General features: G+C 50.1%; 1 protein-coding gene across 7 annotated transcripts in view; it reads left to right on the top strand.

Moving 5' to 3' along the window:
• The window catches only part of TNNT2 (troponin T2, cardiac type), a 36,356-nt gene extending 32,838 nt beyond the window's left edge, over nucleotides 1–3,518 (top strand). For 6 of the 7 annotated variants that reach the window (XM_034767565.1, XM_034767568.1, XM_034767567.1 and 3 more), the window contains 2 exons: nucleotides 1,681–1,686; nucleotides 3,161–3,518. In XM_034767565.1, the coding sequence (XP_034623456.1) occupies nucleotides 1,681–1,686; nucleotides 3,161–3,209 (55 nt within the window). In that variant the 3' untranslated portion in view covers nucleotides 3,210–3,518. The remainder of the gene's footprint in view (nucleotides 1–1,680; nucleotides 1,687–3,160) is intronic. The other variant, XM_034767564.1, reaches the window with a different exon arrangement.
• Nucleotides 3,519–16,996: the final 13,478 nt, after the last annotated feature.

The following is a 16,996-nucleotide window of genomic DNA, read 5'->3' as shown; positions in this document are numbered from 1 at the left end:
ATCATTCCAGTACACACACACCCAGCTCCTTTCTTCTCATCCTAGCAGGATCTCTTCCGTCTCTCGTCTTGCCTCCTCGGCTCTCAGGCTCCCTGCTCCCCCTTGTCTTTGTTCCTCCACCACTGTTCCCCTCCCCTCTTACCCCACTCGCTCTCCGGGGCCCTGCTGAGCCTTAGTCCCTTGCGTTCCCTTCCCTCCTCCTTTCTTTCACTTGAGTTTCTCCCTCCTTTCCTGCTCCCAATGTCTCTTCTTGTCCCCCACCCTTCCCCTCACTCTCTTCCACTCAGCTCCTTTTTCCTCCACCCACCTCACTGCTGCCAGCCCCCTTGGCTCTGATTTTTGCTTCTCCCCGTTCTTTGAGCTGCTCTTGGTTTTGAGACCCACCTGCAATGGATTCTGGGGGCCTGGCACCATTGCTACTGCAGGGAGATAGTGTGAGGGCCTGTGTATGGAAGCTCCTTGCCTCCAGTGGATCTCAGAATCCACAGGGTTAGGGGGGGATACCCCCAGCTCCTTGCATGGGGTGTTGCCCCACCCCCACAGGAGGCCCCCTCAATCTCCACTCTCTTTCGGAGGAGCGGGTATGGGCTGCCCTCTGTGGGGCAAATGCAGGCAGTGTGATAACCCACCCAGACTGCTGTAAGACATCTGGAAGCCATGTCCTCTTTCCAGCCATCCCAAGTGGCACAGAGAGGGGACCAATACTGAATGTTTCAGACCGACAGTCCATCTAAACCAGTATCCTGGCCTCAGTAGTCCTGTCACATGGCATAAGGATGACAGGATCGGGCCCTCCAGTGCCATGGATCCTACCTGGCCCATTCTGGGTCAGATCCCCTGGTAAACTAGAGGGTCTCCACTGAATGTTGGGAATTCCCATTTCCACCAGGTGAGGGCAGGACACCAGCCTGCTTGGATCCAGTTCTCTCTGGCCTGCTTTTTCTTCCCTCTAATTTTGATCTCCTTACGAGGATCGGCGGGTTTCAGTCTGCTCTCTTACACCAGCGTAACTGATTTCAATGCCATGAATGAGAGGGAATCTGGCCTCGGGGTTACTCCTGATTTACACCAGAGTGAGTGAGAGTGATCTCAGGTCTGTCACTAGAGCTTCTTAAAAAAAAAAAAAAAAGGGGGGGGGGGGACATCATTCTAGTGAAAATCTTCTAAAAAATTATGTCCCTTTTTTTAATCACGATTTTGAATTTCAGAACCTTTCAGCCAGCTCCACGCATTACATCTCCAGGCCCATCCCCTTTTGCTTCTGTCCCATGCCTGATTCAAACCCCGCTGCAGCTACATGTTGACACACGGCTGGGGGCAGTTTGGGCCTAGGGTCATTTTGTACTTGGGAGGGGAATGGGAATAAGCTGTCGGAGCTGCGGAACTTGGTGAGGAATCAGGATCGCATTCCTGCGTCGATGTCTCTCTAGTGATCAAGAGCAAGGGGCAGAAAGAGACAAGGGAAGCCCAGTAGCTAGCAAGTCATTGGGCCTTTGCCTTGAGGCGTCAGCCAATCTTCAACCCATACAGAGAAGTAAATGTCACTCTGCGATAGCAGCACCTTTTAGACCCTGCTCTCTGAGAATCTGAGGCCCAGTCATGTGGTGGCTAGGAGCATTCTCCACTGTTTACACCAAATCTCTCTTCTCTCTTCCCCTCTGACATGACCCGGCCCTACAGCAAAGGGTGAGTAGCATGGCTGTCCTTGTGCTGCGTGGGGCTGATCAGGTTTACACTGCATGCATGCTGCACGAGGAAACAGGTTTGAAGTGAAGCTGAATCTGGGGAGGGCAAACTAGCAGTGGTCTAAGCAACTTTCTGTCACCATGGTATGTTTGCCAGGGCCACTTTTTCTGATGTCCTGGGGCTTGGGCAGGGCAGCTGCAAATAGACCAGAGCAAGAAGGAAACCCAGCTCCTCTGGGCTCAGCTTATTGGAAGAGTTCAGTGATTACAGTAAAAAAAAAACTCACTCCTTAGAGCATTGTTATATTTGGATCTTGAGCTCTGTGATTGGTCATTTAGTCACATGGAGTGATTTCTCTTCCCTGATTGGATGCACTAACCCTTATAAACAAAAGAACTTTCTGAGGCTTGCATCTCCAGCTGCTTGCATTGGAGATATACAGGCTTCAGGGCTTGTGGCACCTGGGCAATCTCAGCCTGCCCTCTGTGCCCCAGGACGGGCCATGGTCATCGAAGAGTTAGCAATAGCGGGGCTCTTCCCTGGCAGAGGCAGAAGGGAAGGCCCAAGCCCCATTGACTGGCTGCCAGGACAGAGTTGGGAGTTTGTTCTGAACTCTGGGAAATAAAGGTCACTTTTCTCCTCACTGACTTGGGGCCAGATCCCTCCTGGTGTAAGGCAGCATCGCTCTCCTGACTGTAATGGAACTGTGCCAGTTTACACCAGCTAAGGGTTTGGCCCAGGCACTTTAACACGTTGACCAGTACTAATGACCACAGAGACACCATCTCGGCTTGTGTTCACATCTGCACCACTGTCTGGGCCCTTCCCTGTCTGTCCAGGTCAGAAGGGCCAAGTGAGCAGAGCTGGTGACTTTCACTATAAAACGCACGGACTGGAGTGCTTTAGAAGACAATTTCACCTGCCCCCACTGGGCCTGATTCTCTTCTTACTGGCACCTGGTGCAAATCAGGAGGGCCAGCATAGACAAGAAAAGAATTGGGCCCAATGCACTCTGATAACACCCACTCACCATCCCTGCCACTTGGTGAAGGGGGACATTGTGTAACTGTTTCTCTCCTGGCCAAGTCCTCAGGATTGACTTCTTCCCCATTTTTTCATAAAGACTCTTTGGGATTGGAGAGGGGGTGTCGCTGACTGATGTACCTGCCTTGGGAAAGAGTCTTTTGTCCAGTCTCGTTGGGTCCAACCTTTGTCTGTGAAATGCGTTTGCTAAGAGCCAACTCCTAGCTCCATGAAAGCCAATGGTAAAGGCCCCTTGACCAGGATTTGGCCCCAGGGAAGGCTGCCCAAGAGATTTCCTCACTCTGCAGTGAGCTTCAGTCTTCCCTTCCCTCTCCAGCTGGGTAGAGAGCATAGCCCCTGGGAAACCCAGAACCCTCCCTGCTCTCAGCTCTCTCTTCACTCCCCCACAAAGTAACACCTTTCAGCAGGTGCTTCTCTGCTTCCCTTCCAGCTCCAAGACTGCCCGCGGGAAGAGCGTGGTTGGCGGCCGATGGAAGTAGCACCGTCTGATGGGCACAAGGCAGAGGAGAGGAGAGGCCCAGGCACGGAGTGGTGCATTCCTGTTTGGTCAGCCAGCTGGATTCCGTTTGACCACGGATCCTGCACGAACCCACCCGCCACCCCTAAGGACACAAACCAGTTGTGCTTGCACAGCCCTCACTGCAGGGGCAGCACTGTCTGCGTGTGGAGCAAATGCTTTGCTAGGTTGGCGCTGCTTGCTCTTTTCACTGAACCCCGGGATGTTGCTGTGTCTGTAAATAAAGAGAATCAGGAAGGGATATGTGCCCTTCCTGCCCAGTCATCTTTCACGTGGCCTGCTTGCTGACCTTGACCTGCTGCCCTGCATCCAGAAGATGCAGGCTGTGGAGCTGACCCTCAGCTGGTGTATGTCACTGTGGTGCCATGCGAATATACGCTACTGGAGGATCGAGCTCGCTGAGTTCAGTGGAGCTACGTTGAGCTACAGCAGCTGAGTGTCTGCTCTCTGCTAGTGCTGGATGAACTTTAGTTTCAGAAAGGTCCCAAAACTGTTGGATGAATTCCAGAGATGTATCCAAACAGCCCACTTGATTTTGAGAAGCTGGGCTGGGAAACTCTTGAAAACCAATGAAGGGCTTGTCTACACAGGATCTTTGGGTGCAGTAAGCCAGGATGTGACTCTACAGGCCGCTAGTTTGCCAGTCAGGAATATCCCATGTGGACACCGCCCCAGTGCACGGAAAGTTCTGAGAGCCCTTTGACTTAGGCTGTGTCTATACTACAGAGCCACTGCCAGAAGGGGGAGTTCTGCCAGTCTAGGAACACCAACTCCCCACATGACATTAGCACTCCGCTGTTTGCACAGCTGTGTCTACACTGGGGGTTCTGCTGGTGTAGCTCTGGCACTAGGGGTGTGGTTTTTAACACCTTGAGAGACATAACCAGGCTGCTATAAATTTGAAGTACAGACCAAGCCTTCCTGCACTTTACAAGCAGTAGTAGCTAAAGCGGCCTCTGGGACTTTCACTGCGCTGTAGCAGTATCTACATGGGACATTGCCACATGGCAATTTAGTGGGCTGTAGATTTATACCCTGGCCAACTGTACAGTAATGTGTCATGCAGATAAGCCCTTAATGAAGCTAGTGAGGCACTTCCAGCTGTTGGATGGGCCAGAAATATCCTGAGGCTATGGCCCCTCTCCCATACTATTCCAGTGCTCCCTATTCTGATCAGGAACTACAGAGCTGCAGGAAAATCAACACTAATGGAAAACATAGTTAACCAGGCTTTTTCCCAGCCCCAGCCTCTTGATTTGAGCTGCAGTGCAAGGTTCATATTTTATCTAGGCTGGTTTGCTCAATCTCTGTCCTAGATTTAGAGCTGTGGGGTTGTCCAGCTTGTGCAAGGGTGAAAAATTGACCTCTGTCCTGCTTCAAGGACAAACGACTCACTCTCTAATTTCAAATCCACTCGGTTTAGTTTCATTACCTAGCTCTTAATGCTGAATGCTCCCACCTGATGCAATGGAAGGAACATGTGCTTTTTCTCATGTGCCGGTCTTGCCTGCAGCACAGGGCCCTTGGATATCCGTAAGTGGCCGCCTCTGCCCCCACGGGTAGGCATTGTAGATCCCCAGGGCCTCTGGGCCTGCCCCATGGATCAGGCGATGGGTTGTCTCTGCAGGACCTCTTGCTCCTATGAATACTTGGAAGCCCTGCTGCCAACTCCCACCAGCTCCCTGCCTTGCCTTCCAGATTGGTAGACCCAGGAGCCTTTGTGTGCTTCTGACACCATCTGCTAAAGGTGTGCGCCAGCGCGCTCTATAAATCCATAGCTGTGTGTCTATGGAATCAAATCTCTTAGCTAGTTAGCCTGGAATATTGCTAGGACAAGTCAGCACAGCAGCTATAATATTTGCTCATGTGTAGAGCACATATCCATTGCAAATAGAGGTGGATATAATCTCTTTGCATTGGGGCTGGTGTATGATTCTGCACGTGTGTCATGGGAGAGCATGTCTGGTCCCTGGGCATAGGGCCTTGGCATCCCCAACTGGCCTAGCTCCTGGGACAGTGAGTACCTTGCTGTTGCTCAGCAGAGTCCTGCAGTGGAATAGGGACTGGCTCTGAGTAGCTGCTCAGTAAGGACCAGGACTGTGCGGGGGTCTCCAGAACATGGGTGGAGGATCTACGACAGGCTTTAGCTGCCCACAAATGGGTGAGACAGGCCAAGAGGGCGACCACATGGGCTCCTTTGTCCTGCAGTGCTGTCTGCCCTCCCTGTGGCACCTGTGAGCTGTCTGCATCCATCCCAGCCCTGTGCTCAGTAACTGAGCTGGCTGGCAGTGGAGTCAGCCAACTGGCATCTCCCTGCTGCCCCTTGAAGGTGGGTGGCACCATCCTGCCCCCTCCAAGGAATTGGGGGCACACCAGGCCTCAGCCACCCTGCAACGAGCCTCTCTGAGGAGGAGTGACCATCCACATCATGAAAGGCCAACGTGAACGGAGGGGGCCGGCTTGACCTTTGCTGGGGGGGGGCAGAGAGGAGTGTTCCCTGCCCGCACCCCAGCGAATGGGTCAGTGTGGTTGAGTTGGTGAAGCTGATCTAGCAGAGCTCACAAAAGCCCAGTTCATAGGGACCATCTGATGGCAGCAGGGGCCTCAGCCTGGGTGGGGTGAGATTGTTTCCCATCTGTCGTCTGCCACAGAGGCCATGAGCAGGGGGCAGTGGGTGCTGGGACCCTGGGTGCCATGCAGAGGAAGGGTCTCTGACATGCATCCGCATGGGCTCACCACGAGGTGGCACCATCCGTGCACTCCCCGAAGGCCTGGTGTGCTGGCCACAAGCTGGGGTGACACCTTGCTTCCCACACAGCTGCCTGTTTAAAGCAGTGCTGGCCCCCAGCCAGGCCAGGCTGATGCAGCCACACCTGTGCGCTCTCCCAGGGCAAGGCCTGGGCGCTGCCCCACCCCATGCATGTTGTTCTGAAGCTAAACCACGAGGGAGCGGCTGAGTCAGCATGTGGGGAGAGCCAGCTCTCAGCTGGGCTGTCCCCAGTCACAGCCCCCATCCCTCTCCCTCTGCCTCAAAGGCCTCTCCAAGTAGTAAGTCTCCTGCTGGGTTCAGAAGGGCCAGAGACCCAGCCAGGGGCCTAACTGCAGAGGGTGGTTTCTCTGAACAAGCCAGCGAGCAGCAAAGGAATCCAGGGCAGTAAGAGCGATGGTGAATGTTAGCGTGGTCAGAACCCAGCCCCCATGTGCCCGCTGCTGGGGTCAGGCTGCATAGCACCAGGTCCTGGCTCCGGGGACGTCATCTAGCCAGCCAGCAGCAGCCTTCTGCTCGCTACAGTGGCTCTGCAGGAGAGCAGAGGTGGGTTGCAGAAGCCATCAGCTGGCTCAGGAGCATGCTGCATGCTTGGGAATCCCTTAGCCCTGCAGAAAGCCATGCACATGGAAAGGGAACAGGGCCCCAGCCCTGGCAATCACAGAGGCACTGTAGAACATTTTGCTTGTGAGTGACTGATCACTGGGATGATGCTGGGAGCTGCCTCTTGCTAGGCCTTCATGTGACGGTGGATGGTACAGTCTCCTCAGCCAGCTGTAGATAGAGGGTTTTTGGCACTCGCTGCTCTCTGGGAGTCTAGGTGGGGAGATAAGGCTGGCAGGACCACAAACTGTGCCCTAGCAAGACCACCGGGGTCAGGCTCATTCTGCTGAGGGGATGGCTCTGGCAGTTCTTCGAAGTGCCAACCAGTGGTACCGCTTTTTGGCCTGTGTTGAGCCTGAGTCAGCTGTGACCACACATTCCTCACGGGGTCAGATATTCCAAAGAGCTTGGCACCCAATGTGCACCCAATATACAACCAACATATACCCAATGTACACTCAACATGTACTCAGCATACTTTCAACATACACCCAATGTACACCCGACATGCACTCAATGCACACCCAACATACACCCAACACACACCTAATGCACACCCAATGTAATCCAACATACACCCAGTGTACACCCAACATGCACCCAGCATACACACAATGTGCACACAACTTGCTGAGCACAGCGGAAAAATCTGCCCATATATTTTGGTGCCTAAACAGGCACTGAGCTTTTTTGAAAATCAGGCCTTGATTTGGCAAAGCCTTTAAACGTGCTTACTTTTAAGCATGTGAATAATCTCATCTGTCACAGGGTGACTGGCCCTTTAAGAGGGAGAGGGGACCTGTGCACCTCTGACTGGTCAACTGCCACTCAGGTTTAAGAGAAGGCACCTGGGCTCTATAGAAAGGGAGATTATTAGGAAGGGGCAGGTGACAACTGCCAGAAAAAAGAGGGAGAAATAGTATCTAGGGGAAAGAAGCTGAAGGCGTGCTGTACCTGTGAGTTACCAGTGATGAATGATGAGGACTGGCTAGTGCTGGGGAGCTGGGCTGAGTTGCAGGAGGGCTTGTGTAAAGGAAGGTGGGGATGAACCAGGTTGGTCACTGCAAGCAGGGCTGGAAGTAAGGGCCTGACTCTGCAGGGTAGCTCTCAGGAGGGGACAGGGTAGGGCTCACCAAGGAGACCTGGGGAGTGGGCTGCTCTGGGAAGTCCCCCTTGCAGCAGGCCTGACCCAGGAAGAAAGTGCTGTGGGGAGGGAGGTTCCCTGAGAAGGGATAGGACTTTCAGACAAGGTAGGAGGCCTGAGAAGGAATCTTGGAACTCTCAGGCAGAAGGTCTAGTGAGTGGAGACTGGGAACAGGGGCTGACTGGTTAGTGACTCTCTGGATGGTCAGCTGGGGATGATTCCCTTTGAAAGGGATTGAAGAGCTGTTGTGTTGTCCTTGTGTTGTTTTGATGCCCCTTCGTCTGAGTGGATGAAAGGGAAACACCCTCCTTGCTCAACAAAGCACATACTTATGTTTTGTTTGGCTGTACCAGAGCCTGAATGTGGAGCTGTATGGTTGGGTTCTATCAGTGTACCTGTAGCCTTATATCCCACAGCACCCTTATGAACTCCTGTAGCCTCCCCAGATGTAAACCAAGAGGCAACAGGAATGAACCCTTCAGAACAGGCAGGCAAACAGTTGTATAGCAATACCGGGTAGTGGTCATGAGAGCCATGCAGTGCAAAATCAGAGTGAGGTAGCTACAGCGGGGCTAGAGTGTGCCAAAGTGAGCCAGAATGTGCCCTTCCACCGCACTAAGGTCTAACCACAAGGATTTATGGGCGGGAATTGGTATTTTTGTATTTATTCCTGGATGTGATCAGGACAAAGTGCTTCATTTCCACCAGTGGATGTGGCTTCTCCTGGCACAACAAGGTGATGTGGCTGTGGCAGAACAAGACAGCATGATCCAGTGACTGGGGCACAGATGGGGGAATTGGTGGCCCTGCGTTCTACTCCTGGAATGGCCAGTGACTTACTTGTGTGACCTCAAATGAGCCACTTTCTCTCTCCCTGTGCCTGCTTCCCCACCTCTCGAGCGGGGATAATAGTACTACTTATCCTCCTTTGCAAAGAAAGCACTTGGGTCCAGATCCTCAAAGGTATTTAGGCTCCTAACTCCCATTGATTCCATTGGGAGTTAGGTGCTTAAATGCCTTTGAGATCTACAGTTCAGGACAAGGCCCCTAGCTAATGCTATCTCCACGGGTAACTTAATTGTGGACAGATGGGGGCGTGTGCATATATGTGTATGCCAACCTTGTCTGTATAACCAAGACTTGGTGGGATGATTCCTAAGGCCTTGTACTGCAGCAGCTTCCTCCAGGCAGGCTCAACATGAGTTTAGGGTGGGAGTGAAGGGTGTGTGTATGTGAGTGGGAAGTGTCCCAACCCATCATGTAACTCATGGGAGACCGTCTGCCCTGGGTGTCCTCTTTCCCAGCCTAACCCATCTAGAGCTAGTGAGAGATGTGCCCACCTTGCCTCAAGGAGGTTTACGAGAGAGCTGCTCAGGACATGGGTTTTCCCATGGAAATCTTTGACTTTTTTTTTTTTTTCTTCAATAAACTGAAAAGCAAAAAACTAGTGGCTGAAATGGCTGCAAACCCAAATGTTTTCAACTGAAACACCCCAAAACTGGGGGGTTCAACTTCTTTTGAAGAAAGCAGACACTGTGTGGAAAACATTCCTTGAATCAAAAACCCAACTTTCTACTGCGGCGGGGGGGGGGGACATTTCAAGGGGAAAAATCTCTGACTAGCCATTGCTCACAATGGTAGCTCCTTGGTGACTCCATTCTCAGCAGTGCTGGGACTGTCTCTTACCATGTGTTTGGCGAGGGGGCTGCATCCTGGTCCAGACCTTGCTGCAGTGAGATGGGCCTTCACAGCAATCTGCCCCCGAGCAGGCAATGCATTTGAATGGTCTCCACGCATAGCACATCAGCTTTTGCAGAAAGCTGCAGCTTGTTTGCTTAGGGTACATCTACACTACAGCGGGGAGTCGATTTAAGATACGCAAATTCAGCTACGTGAATAGCGTAGCTGAATTCGACGTATTGCAGCCGACTTACCCTGTTGTGAGGACGGCGGCAAAATCGACTTCTGCCGCTTTTTGTCGGCGGCGCTTACTACCACCTCCGCTGGTGGAGTTAGAGCGCCGATTTGGGGATTGATTGTCGCGTCCCAACGGGACGCGATAAATCGATCCCCGAGAGGTCGATTTCTACCCGCCAATTCAGGCGGGTAGTATAGACCAGACCTTAGCAAAGTCACCTGCAAGCCATATAACACCTGGTCTTCATAACTGCATTGGCCTGCTATTCGGTTCTGAGAGTGATTCCTTGGAGTTGAATTAGGGGAGGAAACAGATTAGGGCCCAGATCCTCAAAGGTGTTTAAACACCTAACTCCCATTGTGATCAATGGGAGTTAGGCAGCTAATTACTACCTGCGGATCTGGGCCTTGTAGCAGGGCATTCTGAGTTGAAAGTTCTGTTTCTGGAACTTGCTTCCTTTCTGTGCACAATTGATAGACTTTAAGGCCAGAAGGGACCATTGTGATCATCTAGTCGGACCTCCTGCATGTTGCAGGCCACAGAACCTCACCCACCCACTCCTGCAACAGATCTATAACCTCTGGCTGTTAGTGAAGTCCTCAAATCTTGTTGTTTGTTTGTTTTTTAAAGACTTCAGGTTACAGAGAATCCACCTTTTACTCTAGTTTAAACCAGCAAATGACCCTTGCCCCTTGCTGCAGCAGAAGGCAACTCTTTCCCCCCCCCACAATTTTTTGCCAATCTGTCCTGGGGAAAATTCTTTCCTAACCCCAGATATGGCAATTGGCTGAACCCTGAGCATGTGGGCAAGACCCATGAGCTAGCTACTTTGGGTAATGAGTGTGTTGAAGCTGAACAGATTGTACAAACCCCTGATCCTTGGTAATTACTCAGGCAGCTGAATTCCACATTGCCATGGCTGCGCTGTTACCAGTACCTGGGCTAGCTAGATCAAAGCTAGTTCGGGATGTCCAGATGCTGCAATCACCCCTCCCGCCCCATTGCAATGTAGACATCTCCAGACTTCCCCTGAGGGTCAGAGCTGGGGATTGAACCCCGGTACCATAATCACCAGCCCAGCCAATGCTTCACCCACAAGACCATCCTATGCAGCTGGTTTGGTTATAGTGTAGGATACATCTGTTTGTTCAGGCTTCTGCTAAATCCAGGTTGTATGTTCTCTTTAGGTCTACTTAAGACAGGATTTCACCCCCCCAGCAACCAATTTGGCCTGTAAATTGCTGGCGACTGTAGCCAGTACACAGGTATCAATTAGTAAGTGTGACTGTGATAGATGGACATCTGGATTCAAGCAATACAATCAGTAATGCTCTGGGGAGCCATTGGTGGGCAGGGCTGGCCTTGCCATGAGACAAACTGAGGCGGCTGCCTCAGGTGCCAGACTGTGGGCGGGTGCCACTAGGACCCAGAGTCTAGGAAATTGTGTCTGCTGCTGGTGTATATGTATTCTCTCTGCTTTAGCTGCACAGAGATGGTGGAGTGCTGTGGTGGAGGAAGGAGGGCACAAGAGACAGAACAGGCAGGCAGGAGAAAAGGTGAGAGGGAATAACAGAAAGCAGCAGGAACTGCAGGGAGAGAGCGGAGGGGGAGCCTCTTATGTACCTCTCCAGCACCCCCAGGAACCTTGACTGATTCACACCAGCTTCTCAGGGAGCTTCCTGTTTCCTGCTGCTTCCTTGAACCCACTTGAGGAAAACAGGCAGTCAACTGAAGCCAGTTAGGCCCTTAAGACGCTGATATCTTCCCTCACTCAGGCCCTGCTACCAGCCTGCTTATTTGTCCCCTTCAACTGAGTGTTGAGAGCCACTATAGCTGGCACAGAACAGCAGTCATGAGTGAAAGAAGAAAATGCCCCCCAGGGGCAGCATTCAGAAAAAGAAAGAAAAGCTTCCTTTGCTTTCTATCTAAGCAGGAAGGAGCTCTCCTGAGATACATAGACACAAATGTTCACGGTGAGCCTTCTAGCCCCAGTGAGGATGTGAGTGGTGAGGAGATGCCTGATCTTCCAATTAGTCAGAGTGCAGGTGACCTGGCAGCTACTGCAGCATCCATATCTCCATCTCAAATGGATGTAACCATGCACATTCCTGAAGAAAAGCGTAGATCAGAGAAGAGTGTGGTGGAGGCGCAAGAAACAGCTGCTGAGGAGTTTAGTTCCTTAAGTCTAGATGATCCAGGACTGTGGACCCACTTGATCAGTAGCCTAAGGGGCTTCCTTGTACTGCATGGGCCACAGCAAGTGGAAAAACTTCATGTTCCCCAAAGACAATGAAAATAGAAGTTTCCATCCAACACATTACTAGTGTAAAATCCCCAATGGTGACAAAGTGGAGAGGCCATGGCTTATGTACTCAAAAACCCAGAATGCTGAATACTGTTTTTGTTGCAAACTCTTCATCTAATGTTCCAGCCACATTGGGTTCTACAGGAACAAAGGACTGGAAAAATCTTGCTAGAAATCTGGCATTCCATGATAAGGCAGCAAATCACCAGAGAGCATTCCATAGGTGGAAAGACCTTGAGATGAGACTAAGGTTAAAGGCCACCATAGATGATCAGAATCAAGAGAAGATTGCATCAGAGTCTCTTTACTGGCAAAATGTTCTGAAAAGGCTCATTGCCATTGTGAGAAGGCTTGCTACCCAAAACCTAGCACTGTGTGGCACTTCAGATCAGCTGTATGTGCCAAACAATGGAAACTTCCTTAAAATTGTGGAGCTGATGGCTGAGTTTAATGCTGTACTCCAGGAACATCTAAGAAGAGTCACAGCCCAAGAAATGTACACACACCACTACCTTGGAAAAACAATTCAAAATGAGATCATACAGTTACTGGCAAAGAGAAGATTGTGGCAGATCTGAAGTCAGCAAGATTTTACTCCCTCAGACAGAGACAAACACCTACAAAATCTTTATCAAGCATTCTTAAAACTACAATACCCACCTGGGGAAGTGAGGAAACAGATTGATAGAGCGAGAGGGTACCCAGAAATCACCTACTACAGGACAGGTCCAACAAGGAAAATAACAGAACACCACTGGCCATCACGTACAGCCCCCAGCTAAAACCTCTCCAGCACATTATCAATGATCTACAATCTATCCTGGAAAACGATCCCTCACTCTCACAGACCTTGGGATGCAGGCCAGTCCTTGCTTACAGACAGCCCCCCACCTGAAGCAAATACTCACCAGCAACTACACACCACACTACAGAAACACTAACCCAGGAACCAATCCCTATAGCAAACATCGTTGCCTACTCTGTCCCCACATCTACTCTAGCGACACCATCAGAGGACCCAACCACATCAGCCACACCATCAAGGGATCATTCACCTGCACGTCTACTAATGTTATATATGCCATCATGTGCCAGCAATGCCCCTCTGCCATGTACATTGGCCAAACCAGACAGTCCCTATGTAGAAGAATAAATGGACACAAATCGGACATCAGGAATGGTAACATACAAAAGCCAGTAGGAGAACACTTCAATCTCCCTGGACATTCTATAACAGATTTAGAAGTAGCTATACTTGAACAAAAAAACTTCAGAAACAGACTTCAAAGAGAAACAGCAGAACTAAAATTCATTTGCAAATTTAACACCATTAATTTGGGCTTGAATAGGGATTGGGAGTGGCTGGCTCATTACAAAAGCAGCTTTGCCTCTCCTGGAATTGACACCTCCTCATCTATTATTGGGAGTGGACTACATCCACCCTGATCAAATTGGCCCTGTCAACACTGGTTCTCCACTTGTGAGGTACTCCCTTCTCTTCATGTGTCATTATATAATGCCTGCATCTGTAATTTTTACTCCATGCATCTGAAGAAGTGAGTTTTTTTTTTACCCATGAAAGCTTATGCTCAAATAAATCTGTTAGTCTTTAAGGTGCCACCGGACTCCTTGTTGTTTTTGAAGATATTACTCTTTTAGTCTGGACTGCACACCTGACATCAGCCATACGGAACAAATGACTTTAATGGTGCGTTTTGTAACAACAACAGAACCTAGTGAAAATGTCTCTACAATGGTGACTGTCAGAGAGCATTTTCTAGAATTTATTGACATTGATGATACTACAGGAGCTGGTATGACAAATGTGCTTCAAAGACGGAAGATACGGGAATTGCGATAGCTGACATGAGAGGTCAGGGCTACGATAATGGTACCAACGTGAGAGGAAAGAACAGAGGAGTGTAGACACAGATCTGAGAGTTAAACCCTCGAGCTTTTTTTGTCCCATGCAGTTCTCATTCTTTGAACTTGGTGGTCAGTGATGCAGCATCAGCTTTTAGTGAGGCTGCTGAATTTTTTAAATGTAATTCAAAGCATCTATGTATTTTTCTCTGCATCAACTCATCGATGGCAAATTTTGAAGCAACATCTGGGAACATCCTCTCTGACACTGAAACCACTGAGTGCCACACGATGGGAAAGTCGAGTGGAGGCGATAAAGCCTATCAAACACGAAATTGGGAAGATAGATGATACAATAGTTGCCATTATGGAGGATAATACTATGACAGGAACTGTTCATGGGAGAACAGTGGCAGAGGGAAATGGAATCACCAGAAACATACATAACTTCAAATTTCTCTATGGCTTAGTGTTGTGGCGTGACATACTGTTTGAAATAAATATTGTAAGCAAGAGACTCCAAGGTGTTGACCTTGATATATCTGGAGCAATGGAACAACTGGGCAAAGCAAAGTCATACCTACATTCTTACCAGTCAGATGAGGGATTTCAAAACGTTCTGAAGAGTACACAGAAGTTGGCAGAGGAACTTCACACTGAAGCTATTTTCATTCAAGAATACAAAAGAGTCACCGAAGAAGAAGACATTTTGATTACGAGGCACGGGATAATCGCATAAGAGACTCCAAACAACAATTCAAAGTTGAATTCTTTAACCAGGTACTAGATTGTGCAATAGAGTCAGTTGAAGAACATTTCATTCAGCTCAAAGAACACAGCAGTATATTTGGGATGTTGTATGATATTCCAAAACTCCTCACGATACCTGAAGAAGACCTACACCAGCAATGCAGGGCACTAGAGACAGTGTTGACACATGACATGCGTGATATTGATGCGAGTGATTTAGGTGATGAACTGAAAGCCCTTTCAAGATACATTTCAGCAGGATCAACTCCAAAGGCTGTTCTGGAATATATGTGCACAAATAAGATGACCACCCTCTTTCCAAATGCTTTTGTTGCTCTGCGCATACTTCTAACATGCCCTGTAACAGTTGCCAGTGGAGAACGCAGCTCCAAGCTGAAGTTAATAAAAACACATCTACGCTCCACAATGACACAGGAGAGGCTGGTTGGCCTTGCAACCATCTCAATAGAGCATGAGCTGGCCCAGACTGTGGACCTTCAGGAAACAGTTCAAATCTTTGCAACCAAGAAGGCACGGAAAGCACCACTTTGATTATTCAAACAGATAAAAATGCCAGTGTTTACTATGCAGACAAGAAAAGTTACATTAACTTACAAATGCCTGAACAGCAAAGTGTTACTGAAAATTTTTGAACAAGGCATTTTAAGTTGTTAGTTCTCCTTTATTGGAGTAAGTAGCAGAGTAGTACCATGAGAAAAGTAGAACAGGAAGAAGGCAGAATTGAGACCTTTCAAAGTTTTGGCCCAAGCCAGGGGCCATGGGGACATCATTTGAGCTTCCCACCTCATGTGCCAAAGTGTTGTGGGCCAGCCCTGTTGGTGGGCACCATTCAGCATATACATCACACCAGGCTCTTGTCATTGTCACCTGGAGTATGGCAAGTCCAGTACCATCAGAGGCTGCTGCTAAAGCAGGCTGTGAGTGGCTGGGCTGGAAAGGAAAGGGCTCTAGCTGTTGTCTGTAAGCTACATTTTGTATGAAGGAGAGCTGGCTTCCAGCTGAGCTCTTGAGTCATGGCTTTTGCATGTGCTCTCATGCCCAGTGTTTGCGTACAGGTATCAGCTGCAAGCTGTGCTCTTCTCTTTGTTCAGCACAGAAGTCAACGGGAGGTGCTGAGTGAGGTGCCAGGAGTTATTGTCAGCCTGGAGTTTCACATCCATTGCCTGGGTTTCAGATCCAGAGCAGTGCCTAACTACGCACCCCTTTGGCCCTGCTAAACACACAGGGCTCATGTAAACCAGTGCAGAGTCCCTGACCCTACTAGAGCTGTGCCAGTTTAGGGCCAGATCCTTGGCTCATGTGAAGTTTGGCTCTGGAGAAACGCTGATCAGCTGTAGCTCCTGTTAGAACCCATGGGAGTAGCTGATGCTTGGCAGCCTCCCAGAATCAGGCCCTACCCAGAACAGGTTGGGCGTGTGTTTTGATGGGCACAAATCCAACTGCCAGGTAGAAAGAACTGATCTGAGAAGAGGATCCAGCCAAGACACACACACCCCCATTGCTGTCCTGGGAGAGAGGAGATCTGACTCCACTTCTCATTCGGGGGTGAAATTCACCCTGTACGGAGATCAAACACAAGGCCCGTAGAAGTGCATAGGCTTCTGTGCCCAGGGAAGTCTCAGATAGCATGGGGCAAAGGGCTCCTCCCTCCAGGTACCTAGATGAGAAGGGATTGCCACAAGATGCATGCGTAAGGAAGCAAGCGTGCGTGTGTATGTGTCCATCCGTCCATCCCTGCCCGCCCCCAACACTGACTCAGTGAATGGGGCCGATATAACCCCGCCAAAGCCAATGGTGTTTAGCCTGCGTCTGTAGATCAGGTAGTTGTATGCAGTGTTATAGCTGTGTCCATCCCAGGATATTAGGGACAAGGTGGGTGAGGTAATATCTTTTATTGGACCCTCACTCACCTTGTGTCTCTGTGCATCAGGGGTGTCGCTAGGAGAGTGTAGTAAACAAGACACCAGGGGAGAGAGAGAGAGAGAGAGAGAAGGGGTTTGCTGGGCTCCTGGCCAAACCCTGAACTGATCTGGCATAACACAGAGCTTGGAGCTGGGCTTGGGTTTAGTCACTGCCCCTCCCCCAGGGCTGGATCACTGATGAGACAGATCCCCGGAGATTAGCATCTCCCTTTCATTAGGGCTCTCCCAGTCCCTTGTTGCTGAGGAAGGTGTGGTGCGAACTCCAGGCACAGACTCCTCCAGAAGCTTGGGAATGTCTCTGTGGGGCCAGCCCTCTGCAAACGCCTCCAGGGCTTTGGGGTTTGTTATTATCGTTAGGTTCCTTTTTGAAATGCTGCCTTCCTCCTGGGAACACTCCTTAACCCTACAAGTCCAGGCTCGCTGACCGCTGCTCCCCTGCAAAGGAGAGTTCCCCAG

This window comes from Trachemys scripta, chromosome 4, assembly GCF_013100865.1.
Source record: "Trachemys scripta elegans isolate TJP31775 chromosome 4, CAS_Tse_1.0, whole genome shotgun sequence".
NCBI classification, from domain to species: domain Eukaryota; kingdom Metazoa; phylum Chordata; order Testudines; family Emydidae; genus Trachemys; species Trachemys scripta.
The sequence above is the reverse complement of the archived record's forward strand: the minus strand, read 5'-3'. Positions and strand labels throughout refer to the sequence as shown.